We start from the raw sequence: 15,853 nt of genomic DNA, 5'->3' as shown, positions 1-15,853 counted from the left end.
CGGTGTTTACGTGAAGCACTCCAGTGCTCTGGGGCTGAGTTGGCCTCCTATCTCCTACGGCTTGGCACTGAAATGTTGGGGATAAACACACGAGTAAACGTGGCAAGGGTAGGTCTTCAGCCTTGACAGCAATCTGGTAAACTGAATCCTCATAGCAGCATTCTGAGGGTCCGCTCATTGTACACATACATCGGTGTTCCTTTAAGGTTTTTAAGTTTGTTTCAGAAAGCAAGTGTCTGGGGTGTGGGGCATCGCCGTGCCTTCTCTCTTTTAAATATCAATGCCACCTCTAATAATAATATTGTCGCCTAACCAGTGCTTTAAATGGGCCGGTACTGTCCGGTACGGAGTACCGGCACTTTATTTGGAGAGGGAGAGTACCTTCACCTCTCGAGAAAAACGTAATTCTTTTAATTGGAGAGTACCGGCACTGCACTTTTATTTTTCCATTTCAAGCACTGCCGCATACCAATAATTGCAGGGGGGCACGGCGAGGAAAGGTAGGTGCTACCATGTCGTTGGCAGCACTGTTATCAATAACAGAGAAGCTCTGATACCATAACTTCGACAGCGGCGCTGTGGGGATGTCAGAGTTGTGTTGTCATTAGCAGAGCATGTCCAGGATGTATGCAGCGATGCTTATGGCAATGTGTCATCCAGCCTGGGTGTGTCGAACCCGAGTCCCGTATGTCTGCGTTGTAAGAACGGGGCGCTGTTGCGGGGTACCGTACAGCCCGAGCGAAGGGGGCGCCCAGGGAGCTTCTGTGTAGGAGAAACAGTGGCGCGAGGTGAACGGGGAGGAGGCGAGAACACAGTGAAGTGAGAAGAAACGAGGGGGAAGTGGAGTGGTGTCTGGGGGAGGGGTCAGTGCTGAGGACAGACCCTTCTGTGACATAAACGCAGGAACTGGTTGAGACACAGAAGCAACGGCAAAACACACCCGTCTTCTGCTTTTCAGAGATGTCCTGCCCTGCGTCGCGCGCCCGCCACCTTCGTTCCTCCGCGGCAGGAGCAGAGCTCACCCGCAGGCCATGGCCGGGCTTGGACTGAGTGAGTTTCACGCTGAACCTTCGCAGCACGGATAGGGTTGGGGAAGAGAGGGTTTAGTTTTATTTGCTCTTTTATTTACTACGGCGTTCCGTGGGGAGGGTGGCCACCATGGTGCACGATGCTGCGAAGGTTTCCATTTGTATGCTGGATCAGCTGCTCCAGTCCGTTTTTTCTTTGAATTCTGGGATTTGTAATCCCGGTTTTATAATTGAATAAACAACACTATTAATGCCCGAAATTCAAAGAAAAACCTGGGCTGTAGCAGCTAGTCACACATGGACCTGGGAAACATGTCAGAGACGTGCCCTTCAACAACCTGGTCGCTGTTTTGAGCATGTCGACAAACTCTGTCCCTGTTGGTGTTCTGATTGTGTTGTGACCCCTGACCATCTGTGGCATAGCAAGGGTGCCTTGGTCCCTAATACCAGCCAGTGAAAGCCCCCACATCCCAGTTAACCACTAAAACATATTCTTAATTGAGGTTTAATTGGCCGCTGACATCCTCGGTCCCTGCGGCCCCAGTCACTTTTAGGAAGGGCTATGCGTCTACTCAGGGTGACCTACTACCAGAAGTTTAACTTTTTCACATGACCTGCAAAAATATCGACTGCAGAATACTATCTGCTATTATATGTTTAAGGCAAGTATGTGTAGGTATCTGTTCTTAACTGTATATTATCTTGACCATGTCATGGTAGTTGAGTTTTTTTCAGGGCCATGTTTGTTGCCTCGATAGTCTGAAATGCAACCGGGCATCGAGATGACACTATACTTTGGGCAGCCAAATGCCTCGCACCAACCCCGCCATCCTTGGCGCCAATAACACCTTTTGCACTGCTGGTTTACAAATCCCAGTGAGTTTAGTTAAGGAGGGTAGACTTGTTACTCCTCCGTCCATTGACTTTCACCTCATGGGAACGGGTAATGCTATAGCTCTTGGAAGGGATCAGAAGTTGTCCCATAGGGTGCTCAGATCACAAGGTCCTTACCTCCTCCACTGAGTATACTTGCTGAAGATATCAGCCCTTGCCCCCAAGGACGCATAGATTGTGGGGCTCCTTTCCTGCACCCTTGGGGGCTCTTGCTTAAGAGATTAAACTTTTACTCCATGGCTGCCTAGATCAAATGTTCTTTACCCCCTACTTGGTGCTCTTGCTAAAAAGATAATTCTTGCACCTATAGGCTGCCTTGATCATAGGGGTCCCTACCTACCCCTTAGGGTGCTCGTGTTCGAGAGATCCTCTCCACCACTGTTCTAATCACTGTTGGCCCAATGGGATTCCTGGATTTGGAGTTCAACCTTGTCCTATGGATGGTCTGAAGATACCTCCTGTCAGTATGTTCCTCAGATTGCTGTTACTCTTGAAAGATTTCCCCTCCACCCATGCTTCTGCCGTCTGCTGTCATAACAGAAAGGATTTTTCCTTGCCTCTATGCAGCTCTGTCCATAGGTACCCCCACCCCCATATAGGTGGTGTGACAGTGGTCACCTTCTCTGTTGTAGAGCCATTTTACTTCTAATGAAGTTCACCATGTTCACTGGTTACACACTTATTCTTTGACACCCATGTGGGCACGATTCCACAGGTTAATCTGACTGTAACAGTGACTTTGTGTCTAATGTTTTTTCATTTGTCTATTTTTTTAAACTATCCTAATGTTACTATGTCCTGTTATCTGGATTGTCTATCAGAGTTTTGGACATCACCTCCTGTTCCCAGCAAAGAGCTCTTAAACATGACAGGTTCAGCAGAAGGGGAGGTGGTGTTGAACCCTGGACCTGCTGAGGACTCTCAGAAGCAGCCGCTGTGCAGTATCCAGATCACCTCTGAGAAGGGGGCGCTGTGCATCATCAACCCACTGTTTCTGGATGAGCATGGTGATGGCTGGCTCGCTTTGGACCCGCCGGGGCCCAGAGGGAGCCAGATGAGGCCCACCATGAGGCTGAAGAACAGCCAGAGGAACCGGGGCATTGGCAAGGTAAAAGCAAAGAAGATTTCCATCGCTTCTGTGCCATCAACACAGGGGGAGGAGAATTCTCCTGCGGCAGTTCAACCAGAGGAAAAAGAGATGGAAAGATCCTTTCCAGGTAAGGCCTTCCTGTGAGAACTTTCTATTTGAATGAAGTGTATCTAATAAAATGCTAGGATGATAGGTAATTTCATGAAAGGAGTATTGTGTTGAGGTGTGCCAGCAGATATTTAACAAGAAGAGTCAAAATCATGGTACCAGAATCTCATAGTTTCAATAGGCGAGTTATGATTTGCATTTGTTTTCATTTGATGTAACTTAGTTTTGTATTTGGCCCTATATCTAGAAGAAGGGTTAGAACATGAGATGTCCTTCATCGAAGAAATGACTTAGGAGTGAGGGTTCGATAAGTCTCCTAAGGTAGCTAGATCTCACACCCCCACCATGCACAGTTTTCGCATCAATAATTTCACTGCAAATGTTGCAGTGATATTATCAATAATGACATAGAAGATGTCATGAGTAATGTAATATGTGGGTAATTATCAGTGCATGGCAAAGGCGCGAGCTATAATTACCTTAAGACACGGGTTATAGTTTCTTGGAATAAGTATAACTATAACTGCTAAATTTCTATGGGTTTGTGTGTACAAAATTGACACCTAACTATAACGTCCCTGTAACCTTTGTTCTTTTCAGTTAATTTGGAAGGTTTTTTAATTCTGTTTCTTAGCTATACTTCCCTCTGTTGAGGATGTATTTAGTGACTTTTTATGATTATTTTTTAACATAAAATAATATTTAATAACCATACATTAATCCAACTGCCGGCGCACAGGCCTATGACCAGCCCCCAAAAGACAGCCAACACGGGAGAGGGCCAAGGAGCTCCCCTTCCCGGGCCGATTTTGGCCCAAGGGACCCCATACCCAGTGCCTGCCACATATTTTTTTTAGGGAAGGGGGTACTTAGCCCCCCTCTCTATTTGGCCCTAGGGACACCATCCCTCAGGGCCCATTGCTTAATTTATGTGGGAGACAGGGCACGCAGACCCCCCTCTGGCTTGTTTCAGTCCCGGGGACCCCAGCTTCTGGGGCCCGGTCATATTGTAAATGGGAGGGGGCACACAGCCCCCCTTCTTAGGCCGATTTCTGGCCCTGGGGACTGCATCTCCCAGGGCCCGGCCATATTAAGAGGAGGGAGGAGGTACACAACCACCCCCCCCCAACCCCTCCTCAGCACCCCACCTATCCCCAGGCCAATATTGGCCTCATGGAACCCACCCCCTATGGTCTATCCAATTAATAACTGGGGAGGGGGGTGCCCTGGAGCCCATCAAGGGCACCCACTGCATCTTTGTTGGGGGCTGCTTGGAAAGCAAACATTGCTCCCTCCCGCATGAAGCAGGTAAATATGATGCTTCCTACAGGCGGGAGCAATTTTTTCATGTGTTTCTCTGCCTGCTTTAGTGCGGCCAGGGAAACAATTGGTAAGTCCACTCCCAGCGGGCGGAAGCATTTTTGATGCTCCCGCTCGCTGGGAGCAAGTTTAGATCCTCATTTAGATCTCGGCGGAGGGGTTACTCCATGGTAACAGCAACAGATAGCCTATCCGCCGAAATCGAAACACCGTTGTTTTTTAGATTTCGGCGGACGGGATATCAGTCACTATTGCGATGGAGTAACCCCTCCTCTGAGATCTAAATCAGGCCCTTAGTGTTTGCTCTCGCTTGTGGGGAGCTTTAAAATTGCTCCACTCCCCCCCAAGTGAGGATAAACTCAGGTTTTCCTGCCTGTACCAGTGCTTGCATGGACATAGCTGCAGCTGGCCCTGGGGATGGGGTTCCCAGGGCCATTAATGGCTCCAGGGGGGTGAGAGCCACGCGGCCGCCCTCCCTTTTGTCTGCATGTCTGGGCCCCAGGGAGGTGTGGGCCACATGGCCCCATCCCCATTTTTTAAAATCTGTCACAGGTAATGGGGTTCCCGGGGCTGAAATCAGCCTGGGAGTGGGACTGTGAGCCCCTCCTCCCATTGTAACTAGCGGGCGTGCCCTGGGGAGTGTCAGGAACTGGTGCTGAAATCGGCCCAGGGAGGGAACGCACATGTGCCGCCCTCCCCTAAAATTATTTTATATATTCCACCGGGTCATGGCCCACCTGCTATTTCTTTTTTTTTTTTAAATTCCGACAGATTCGCAGGAAAATAAAAAAAGAAATGCATTTTTGGCCCCCGGCAGGATGCCTGTGAGATCCAATCATCAAGCTTAGAAGGTCATGGTATTGCTACCCTGCCCCCTCATGTTATATTTTTGCAGTTTTTTCTGGGACTCGACCGAGTCCCAAGATGGCTGCCACTACTTCCTGGTTGAAGTGGTGACAGTCAATCAGATCTCATGATGAGATCTGCCGGATTTGCAGACCAGCTGTGTCCTTAGATATACATAAATCTTTTTTCTATATTATCCCCAAAACTACAGAACGGATTTACACCAAATTACAAAAAACACTCTTTCTGGACCAAGATCTAGCTTTTTGCCAAATTTTGTGTAATTCCATTTAGTTGTTCAGGCTGTAGTTGTGTTCAGAATCCCAATGGGAAACTGCATGGGGAAAATGCCTTTTGGGACCCCCCTTTTTTCTTGCCCCCCACTTGAATAATCACCCCAAAACTTTCCAGAGAGCAGCTGAAGTGAGTGGCAAACTAGTTTTGAAAATTTTCAATCAATCAAGGTATTTGTAAAGCGCATTACTCACCTGTGAGGGTCTCAAGGGGTGGTGGGGGGCTGCTACTGCTCGAACAGCCTTGAAGTCTTGAGGTGCCTTCTGAAGGTAAGTAGATCCTGTGTCTGTCGCAGAAGTGACTGCAAAAAGTTTGTGAAATGGCACCAACGTTACTGGCAAAACAAAAAATGTGCTTCCTATGGAAACCAGTTCCTAACTATAACTACCTACTGGCGACAGCCAGTGCATTTTTTTATATATAATCGACAAGGTACAAAATATCTGAATTTATTTAAACCTACAGTTGCCTAGATGTACTTAGCCATTGGTATTTTGGTGTTCAATATTTTGTCCACAGTATTCTGGTGACACAATGTTCTGGATTTGATATTAAAATGTAATACTGCAAAGATCTTACCAAAGTGTAAAGTGATGTTAGAGGAAGCAGGTGCACTAGTTCACAATGACTCAACGGCAGTATTAACCATGGGACACCATTCCATGGACAAAGGAAGAGACAAAAGGTAGGTTGAAGTCCAAAATGGTCTAACAATCACAGTTCAGTGAAGGGGAACTGCTAGTGCTGGAGTTGGGCTTGCATTCAAAGTACGTCCCCTGAGAGCCCAAAAAATTCAGGGGCTTTTAATTTGAAAGTGGTATTTTCTCAGTAAGAGTTTCAGTGCCCCGCTGAGCCTCAAAATAGACTGATAAATGTTGCAACAAAGTCAGGTGCAGGGATGATGCAGGCTCATCATAACTACAGTCTTGAAATCTCTTCTGAAGGTTGTTCAATCAGATCAGGCCTCCTGAGCTACAAGTTTGTCAATGCTCCTTGGTGGCTCACTTCTTTAGGTCTACCTCAGTGCAGGTTTCTGTCACACCAAGAGCTCTTCCAAGGAAGGTGACAGGAGAAGGGCTTCTCCAGTTTCTAGGCAAATTACTTGCCACGTGAGAGTAACACAGCTCTTTTCCTTGCAAAAGTCTATCTGGGCTGGTGCATAACAGAACCTTGCTGAGATGTCACAGCCAACTTACCTCCGTTCACATTTCCATAACTATCCCTACAGGGCATCTTCTTGGGCTTTTCACCTTCTTCCTAAGCTCTCTAGAACTTAGAGGATACTTGATATCAACTGGTCATTCTATGACATTTACAGATCAGATTTGCTCAGCCAAGATTTGCCCATTGTTAGATGACACCCAGCACAAAGCAACGAGGTGAAGGGAAGCTCAGGTGTGTTGACAGGAAGAAGCTGGCTAATAAATAAGCAAATGTACATTCTGTCAGCTCACCAGGCAACCATAGGGTACTATGACAAAGGCACAAGGATTGAAGCATGCCAGCTGTCACCTCACTCCACCTGGATGGGCTAAAGACAAAAATCTTGTGCAGGTTTTCACTGTGGCGTCTCTAGGACATCATTCATCCTCCACACCATTTCTCAATCACACAATTCTTATGTATGGCAACCACTTTGAGGGGAAGGTACAGACACCAGTCATGAGTGAACTGTACACATTTTACAAGGGCACTCCAGTTGTCTACCCTTTCCTGGTACAGGTTAAAAAAAGTACATTTTATACACATTTACTAGCAATCACTGCCTAGACACTGTATTTGTAAATCAGCATAACTCAGTTTATTCAGATATTGCCCATGGATAGAAAACACATGAAAACCAGCCAATGTCAAGCTAGTGGAATGTGACATAGCCTTCACTACCATCCAAACACTCAGCATGTGCTTAGGTAAGGAATCTGGCTTAGAATGTTGTGTACTGCTGATTTACTCTAGATGTAAGTCACTTGGACCTAAGTCACCAAGGCGCATTAGAACTAGGGCTGGTCCACTGGTAATGGTGTAAACTGCATAGGGTATTAGTGCAGCAACAGTCTATGAATTTAAGTAGGAGGTTGGCTGTACATTTAGAGGATGAGGGAGAATTAGAGTTGGTCTTAAATCCAGGAGGTGAGCTCGTCAGGATTTCAGTTTAAATGGATAGTTGAGAAGAAGTGGTAGGATGGGCATTACTCCCAAGATCTGGTAATGTATTCATGGGATTTGCCGCAACTCAGGAACTGAGTAGGAACTTTACCTGGTTCCAAACTGAGAAGAGTTTGGAATGGAGCTTTTAGATGAAAAGTAAGATAGAAGTTGGTGTGAGGGTAAGAAGGTAAGTTAACACAAGAGTTGGAGCTTTGTTGAAAAAAGAATTACGGCGCAAGCCAGTTCAAAGTAGAGTAGTCAATCTAGAGGTGAAGCTAAACATAAATTGAAAGGGCAAGTTATGATGGGGACCAATACTAGGAAGAAGAGTTTTGGTTGCTATTGGTGCTCATTTTTATAAAGGAGTTAATGGATATGTTTGGGAAATTTCTGAGGATGACAAGCATGGTTGTTGTAAATTGCCCTTTCTGCAGGGTTATCCCCAGACATTGTGCCTTCCTCCTTCTATTTTTCTGACCTTCTTTTTGTTGGCTTTAGGACTCTGGGCACTTTACCACTGCTAATCAGTGCTAAAGTGAATGTGCTCTCTCGCTTCAAACATGGTGTGATTGGCGTACACCTGTTTGGCATATTTGATTTACCTGTAAGTCCCTTGTAAAATGGTATCTCATTTACCCAGGGCCTGTAACTGAAATGCTACTAATGGGCCTGCATCGCTGATTGCACCACCCACAGAAGTAGCCTTTCAAATCTGTCTCAGGACTGCCACTGCAGCGCCTGCGTGCAAGTTTACTGACACATTGACTTGGCATTCAAACTATTTACCAAGGCCTAAACTCCCCTTTTACTAAACCTAGGTCACCCCTAAGGTAGGCCGTAGGTAGCCATATGGGCCGGGTGCTGTGTAGGTAAAAAGGTAGGACATGTACATTTATGTTTTATATGTCCTAGTAGTGACAAAACAACCTATTTTGTTTTTCACTACTGCAAGGGCTGCTCTCCTTGTAGGTTAGCATTGGAAATTCCATTATATACTTTTGAATGGTAATTTCTGATCTGGAAGGAGTAGTGTGGGCATGTTTGGTATGTTTGGAATGGAAATGAGAAATCCTGCTTACTGGTGTAGTTAGATTTTACATTACTATTTTAGAAATGCCACTTTTAGGAAGTAGGCATTTCTCCGTGCTTTTAACTCTAGTGTTTTGCAGCCTGATTCCAGTCCGCGTCTAGGACAGAGTGACAGTTACTCTTTGTGCATACTTTCCAGACAGCCACAACACAGGAGTGGCTGGGTATGACAGGAGAGACATCTGCATACTGATAATCATCCTTACTTGGGAGAGGTCATTCACAACTTACATGACAATAGGCTGTGTCCTACCCTCACACAAAGGGCTGATTTACTACCTACTGATGTCTGGATAAAAGGGTTGTGTTACACTTGAAAGGGTTCCTTTGAATTCACCACTTGAAGAAATACATTTTTGACTATAAGGACAGGGGCTCAGACTCCATGTTTTTAGAGCACTATTGGAACTGATAGTGAACCTCCGTCAGAAGGACTGCTGCACTGCACAAAGGACTCATCTGGACTGCTCTTCTGCTGTTGCCCTGTTGACTACTACCTGCTGGGTGGCATAAATGACTGACTGGATTGCTTTTCTGCATATTGCCTTGCTGCCAGCTGCTCGTGTCCTGTCCTGCCAAGGCTCTGTGGGACTACCAGGAAGGATCGTCATTGGAGTTTCTGTGCTGCCTGCCCGCTGTTGTTTGTTTGGACCCTCCCAAGTGTTCTCCCAGGAGTCCAGCGAGGGACAAGCGCTGATTGTTGCCCCTGGCAACTGTAAATGTAAGTGCCTGGTGTGCGCTCCTTTCTCCACCTTTTGCAAGTCTGCTAGCGCTACACCTTGGCCCTGGATTCGTGAAGGATTGCTTCGTACACCCTTCCGCATAGAGTGTGTGCTGTGGTGATAACACGTGGGAAGCACTGATCCCGGTCTCATCCAGAAAAGATGGTACTGCATTCAGCGTTTGTCCTTTCTCCCCGGATCATGCCGCTGAGGCCGAGTGTGTGCGAACCACAAGTCAAGCATAGGTTTGGTGCGTCACCAGAGAATCAGGTTTTCCTTGGGCCTACGCCGGCTGTCCCTAGAGGGAGGAATCCCCACTAATGTTAGCAACGATCGCCCCAAGGAGGAGCGACAGCACCAAGAAAGTGGTTGGTGCCTCTGCTCTACCCTCCATTGCAGTGGACTATTGAGCCCACTTCCCGGATCAACAAGAGGGAATCCGACACCACCAAGGAAGGTACTGTGGTCAAGCCGCTATGCTGCACATTCCGCAGACGACTGCGCTTCCACACCCAGCGAGGTCCATTGAGTGCTTTGCGAAATCTGTGCCACACCCCGTTACTGAGCACAGCAATCTTTGAGGACCTACCGGTCTTGAGAGCCTGGCAGCTGGGTGTCCACCATGGAGCAAAGGAAATCTTTTCTTTCACTTGTAGCATGACCGTATACATTTTAAACAGTGTGCTGGTGCTCTTCTGCCCCACCTGGAATTCAGCATTACCGTATGCTGACTAAAATGCACACAGGTACTCCCGGGGCCTACAAATTGCTCACAAACTCACTTGGTTCAGGGGAGCTCAATGAGATTACTGTAATCCTTCTACTACAAGCGCAGATGCGTGGGGGGTTATGTTTTCTCGTGATGTGTACTTGTAGACCAAGGGGCACTACCTACAAGGTAGCTTCTAACCCACTTGTTGTGTTTCATGCCTGATGCTAACATGTATAACATTGGGATTTCCATTTGCATTTACCAGGATACCAACTCCTAATTCAGTGTCAGCCTAGTATGCAAAAAATTCCTAATTTGTTGGTTTGATCTCATGATATATAATGACAATATTAGAAAGATATTTTTGATACAATCCTGTGTGGAGTCTCTTTTGGGGTGTATTTATTGTGTCATTGGTGTGGGTGTGTTGTGCTTTACACATTGCCTCTGATGCTAAGCCTGACTGCTCTGTGCCAAGCTACCAGGGGGTGAGCACAGGTTATCTTTGGTGTGTAACTTACTTGCACTGACTAGAGTGGTGGGTTCTGTCTGGCTTAGTTGCATACCCTAGCCAACCAGAAACCCCATTTCTAACAACGGTAGTCAGGTTGGCTGAAAACATTCAATTTATTGGAAAATTAACTTCAGTCTTCAATAGTAGTCTAGTAGATAAGACCAGTAGATAAGTTAAAACTTGTAGAAGGATATCACTTGTGAAAGTGGGGTCTGTAAGGTAAGGGACCGTACCTTTGTTTAGAAATGTAATTAGGATCCGTTTTGCCAAAGCAATGAGTTGATAAAACAATTTAAAGTTTGGTTTGATGATAGACATGAGTTGAGTTAAGTAGTGACAGCAGGTTAGCAGAGTGACATCAATTGTCAAGATCAGGTGGGGTCAGGTTTGCAGCGGATATTCATTCAAGAGTTTGAGATTATGTAATTGTTTACAGGGTAGCGAGTGTCTCCTTTTGACACCTTTCTTCTTTTTCATACCATTCCGCACCCTAAATAGGAGCAGAAGACAGGCTGAGCCCACTTTCAGCCAGCGTGAGAAGGAAGACTATTCAGCAACACCTTGCTCAGAGTGAGTCTGTGGAGATGGATTCTGAGGTCACGGGACAGGGAGAGTTGACCAGAAAGCCATGGTTCCCAACACAAGACTCTGAGGATGGCGGACCAGAGAAATGTTCCTTCCTGTCCCGTCACAGGGCCTCGTGGATTGAAGAGGGTCATCTTGTCACCTGGAAACTAATGAAATCTCGCTCTGAATCATCCCTTATCTCTGGTGATAGCTTCCTCCTCCCACCAATACCTGAGCTGGACTCCCTATCTGTCAGCAGTGTTGAGGACGAGGGAGACTCCCAAAATGTGCTGCCATCACCCCGCAAGAAGCGCCATTCTGCAGCCATCACAGACAAAGTGCGTCACAGTTTCATGGTTGTGAGCAGTGCCTTTGGGAGCCTACTCCCCCTCCAAAAGAGGATCACGAACAGGGTTATGGAGTTATCCCATGACCCACCATCATCCTTTGGGAGAATGTTACAGAGCTTCCTCTCTCACATGTTGAAGGGACCCAGCCAGCATCTCACCAGCACTGAAATGCTACAGGAAATTCGTCAAACAATGACAAACCTCAAAACTTATCTATGCGAGAGTTCAGAGTTACATGCAGCTCTGGACCACGGATGCCAATCAGACTTTGATCTAGGTATGTTCAACCCTTTTAAAACCTAATGCTTTGCACCGCATTTAATGCCCACAGTAAGCGTCTCTCCTAACAATTTTGTATGGATTTAATTGTCTCAATTCTTTCTCTGTATCAACAACATAGCACTATTATTTAAATGCACCTTAATCCTAGAACACTTCCTGAAACATAGAAACCTTTCTCCACATACATAGAAATTCTGATCTGTCTCACTTTGCCCCTCCCCACAACCATAACTCAAATAATGAAACCAACATAGGGCTATGTCAATGCCCCCCTACTAAGGCTTGTAGGACCTTCTTAGATTACAGAGCTTGGACTCACACAGAACGCTGCCAATTTTTCTTGACCATAGCTTTCACTACCCCTGAAATTGAAACTGGCTTGGCCTTTAGACTAATTTAACTAAGTGCTGGAAAGATTCACATTCTCACCTGTTTAGGGCTCACATAGGACACTGCATGTGCACCACTGGAAGGTGAACGCAATACTATAGCCTTACACTTATCGATGTTTTTTTCTTTTGTTATTTTTTTTGGTGCTACTTTTTTCTTTTTAGTTAAACACTCTAGTAGAGTACTTGCCTTTTCAGCGGTCACCCTGCTTCTTCCTCCCTCGTCTGTTGCTCTGTCTTGCTGTGAGCTTCTTCCACCCCTCCTATGTTCATCTGTCTTGCCATGCGCTTTTGTGAAGTCGTTTCCCTGTTGCTGTCTCGCATTCTATTTCTATGCCCACACCACAGGTTTCTTTGTTGCTCTGTCTTGCCTTCTGCTTCTCTGCCCCTCTGATTTTGTTTCCTTTCCCCATTTGCTTCCCTCCTGCCCCGGCCCCACAACTTTTTTTTTTCCTGGACAGGACTCCCCTTTTGCTTCTTTGCCCCCTTCCTTGCATTTGTTTAGGGTCGAGTCTGCGTCGCATGTGCACGCGCATACGTATCGCTAGCGATATGCTTTAGGTATTAGGAAAGGGCTCGGAGCCCCGTCGATGTCACATCAGTGTCTTTCATTGGCAAGTTGGCTTGCCTTTTAGAATCCGCTTCCTTTGATTAGTGGAAGGCACGCATACGTCATGCCTTTTCCAGTGGTTGCCCTCCTCGAGCGCAGCAACCAAGTACAGAAAAGATGCGAGGCTCGCTGTTTCCCGTCAGGTTTGTGGACTACTTTTTCTCTATTTTCGCAGCGCGATCTCGCTGGGCAGAAGTCGAGCGCTTCGCATACTATCGACCTTGTTACACAGTTAATTGCACTTTTGCCGGTTACGTTCATAATCACACTTTTGCCGATAGGTGTGAACTGTAGCAGTGTGATCGCGCTGTTTTTTTCTTTTAATGCAAGAAAAATCCGGTTGGGAGTTTACAACTGTGAATAGCTGTAACTACGACAAATGTGAGACCCTAGTGCATTGCAAATGCTTGTTCTTTTTAGTCATATGTCCAACTCAGATCAATACCTAAAAATAATAATTGTAAAAAAGTACCTGTGTCAATTTGTAGGCCCAAGCAAGTGTTTGTTTACAAAATGACGTGGCTATCCACGTCAAACTTAAAAAAGAAAATTCTTTAGCAATACTGCACACCATCCCGGTGCAGCAAGTATGACCCATTGGCAACGCCAATAGGTCACAAAGGCCAGACCTATTGGCTTTGCCAGTGCTTGATAGGAATGGGAGCACACATTTATCACTCACTCTGTTTTTCTGCATACTTGCAGTAATATGTGTTGATTGAGTATTAGGCCCAACACATCGCTTTACCAATGCATTTCATTACTGGTTTGTAAAAGCCACCCATTTCACATACTGTATAACTTGTAAAACTCTGCCACTGAACATCAACACTCTCTGCTATACCAGTGCTGGTAACAACAGTCAGGTCTGACAGTGCTCTTCATCCTCATATCTAACACTCTCCACAGCACTATTTTCCTTAGCCCTGCTTGGCTGTGTGGCATATTTACTCTGCACTGCACACTATGCCACTCAACACCATTGCCACTCTGCCACTCTATCCTACTCTGCAACACTTTCCTCTACACCACTGCTCTGTGCAACAACTCTACTCTGCAACATTCTACTCTTCACCACTCTACTCTGCACTGCTGTACTCTGTGCCCCTGCACTCAACCCTACTGTGCTATATTCCACTACATTCTACAACACTACTGTGCAAGACTGCACTCTCTGCCACTGAACTGAATGCTACTCTGTGCTACTGCACACTACGCCACTGTACGTTGTGCCACACTACACCATTACGCCCTATGTTACTGCACTCTATGACACTCTATTCTCCTCTACACCACTGTTCTCTGCGCCACTCTACTCTGTGCCACTCTACTCTGCACCACTCAATGCCGCTCTACGCTAATGCACTTTATGCCTCTACACTCTACGCCTCTACACTCTACGCCTCTACACACAGCGCCTCTACACTCTATGCCTCTACACTAGAGGCCACTATTCTATGTATCACTCTACACCCGTCCAATCTATTCCGCACCACTGCACGCCACTCTACACCTCTGCAATCCACCCTGCACCAGTCCACTCTACCCTGCACCATTCCACTCTAATATTGCTCTACTCAACTCTATGCCACTGAACTCTACTCTGAAGCAGTTTACTCTATGCTACTGCACTCTGTGACACTACAATCTATGTTGCACCACTCTGTACCACTCTTCTCCACTCTGATGCTCTACTTCATTAAACTCTACTCCACTGCATGCCACTACATTCTACAACACTACTCCACTATGATGCTCTAGCAGCTCCTTCTATGCCACTTCATGCCACTTTACGCCACTGTATTCTGCAAAACACTACTGCACTCAGCCATTCCACTCCACTCTATGCTACTTTACTCTGACACTCTGTGTCACTCCACTCTACGCCACTGCACACTACAACACTCTACTCCACTCTGCCATTCCACTCTCCTACACCACTCTGCTCAACAATGCTCTACTCCACTCTACGCAACACCCTCTATGCCACTTCACTCTACCCACTCCACGACACTCTATGCCACTCCACTGTACTCCACTCTTAAACTCTACTCCATTCAGTTCTACTCCACTCCATGCCCTTCCACTGTACAACACTCTACACCCTTCACAACACTCCACCACTCCACGCAACTCCGTAACAATCCAGTTCTTTCCACTGTACACCACTCTATGCCACTCAGGAACACTCCATTCTGCTCCCCTATATGACACTCCACTGCCTGTAGTGTGTATGAAGTGTGTTTTTGAGCAAAGCATGCACTGCTTCTATTTGTATAGTGACTCTCCTATGTGCAAGAAAAACTTGCATTGCCCACCATGCCATTTTACAGCATATCTGCTGAAGAGCTCATACCAATTCAAACATTTTCATTACTAGGAAAGCAAACCCCAGTTCAATCAACCAGTCAATAAGTGCTCTTTATGCAATCACTTAAAAGCAATCATGAAAAATACAGATTCATATATAAAACACCAAAAACACAGTTAAGACCCCAAAATACAGGATCTACCATAAAATAGTAAAAAAATGTTTTATATATATATCCAATACATACACACATGGTCAACCGATAAAACAATAATCAGATTACAAAAATCATTACACTAGGTGAGCATATAGCAGACTTTAAAAATTAACCTACAGCTGAACAAACTTCAAGACAATCAATTTGCTGCAAAAAAGCCATGCCACTCTACACCTGGTAAATTTGCACTTCGGTAAAAGAGATGTTAAAAAACGTTGAGCAAAGTTACAAAAAAAAGACAAAGTGCAGCAAAGTCTGGATAGAGACCTTGTCACATGGACAAATTCATATATTGGAGGACTCAAACTGACCTTGAGGAAAACATAATATCCATCCAGTAGATCCCAGCCTGAACCTGGTCA

At 45.9% G+C, this 15,853-nt stretch overlaps 1 protein-coding gene across 2 annotated transcripts in view; it reads left to right on the top strand.

Annotated features, from left to right (window-relative positions):
- Positions 1–848: 848 nt before the first annotated feature.
- RINL (Ras and Rab interactor like) overlaps positions 849–15,853 on the top strand; it is a 62,176-nt gene continuing 47,171 nt past the window's right edge. The window contains exons 1-3 of one of the 2 annotated variants that reach the window (XM_069206898.1): positions 850–1,050; positions 2,744–3,139; positions 11,264–11,959. In XM_069206898.1, the coding sequence (XP_069062999.1) occupies positions 1,032–1,050; positions 2,744–3,139; positions 11,264–11,959 (1,111 nt within the window). In that variant the 5' untranslated portion in view covers positions 850–1,031. Of the gene's footprint in view, positions 1,051–2,743; positions 3,140–11,263; positions 11,960–15,853 lie in introns of both variants that reach the window. The other variant, XM_069206899.1, reaches the window with a different exon arrangement.

This window comes from Pleurodeles waltl, chromosome 9 (assembly GCF_031143425.1).
Source record: "Pleurodeles waltl isolate 20211129_DDA chromosome 9, aPleWal1.hap1.20221129, whole genome shotgun sequence".
NCBI classification, from domain to species: domain Eukaryota; kingdom Metazoa; phylum Chordata; class Amphibia; order Caudata; family Salamandridae; genus Pleurodeles; species Pleurodeles waltl.
Note: the sequence above shows the minus strand (reverse complement) of the source record. Positions and strands in the feature narration are given on the sequence as shown.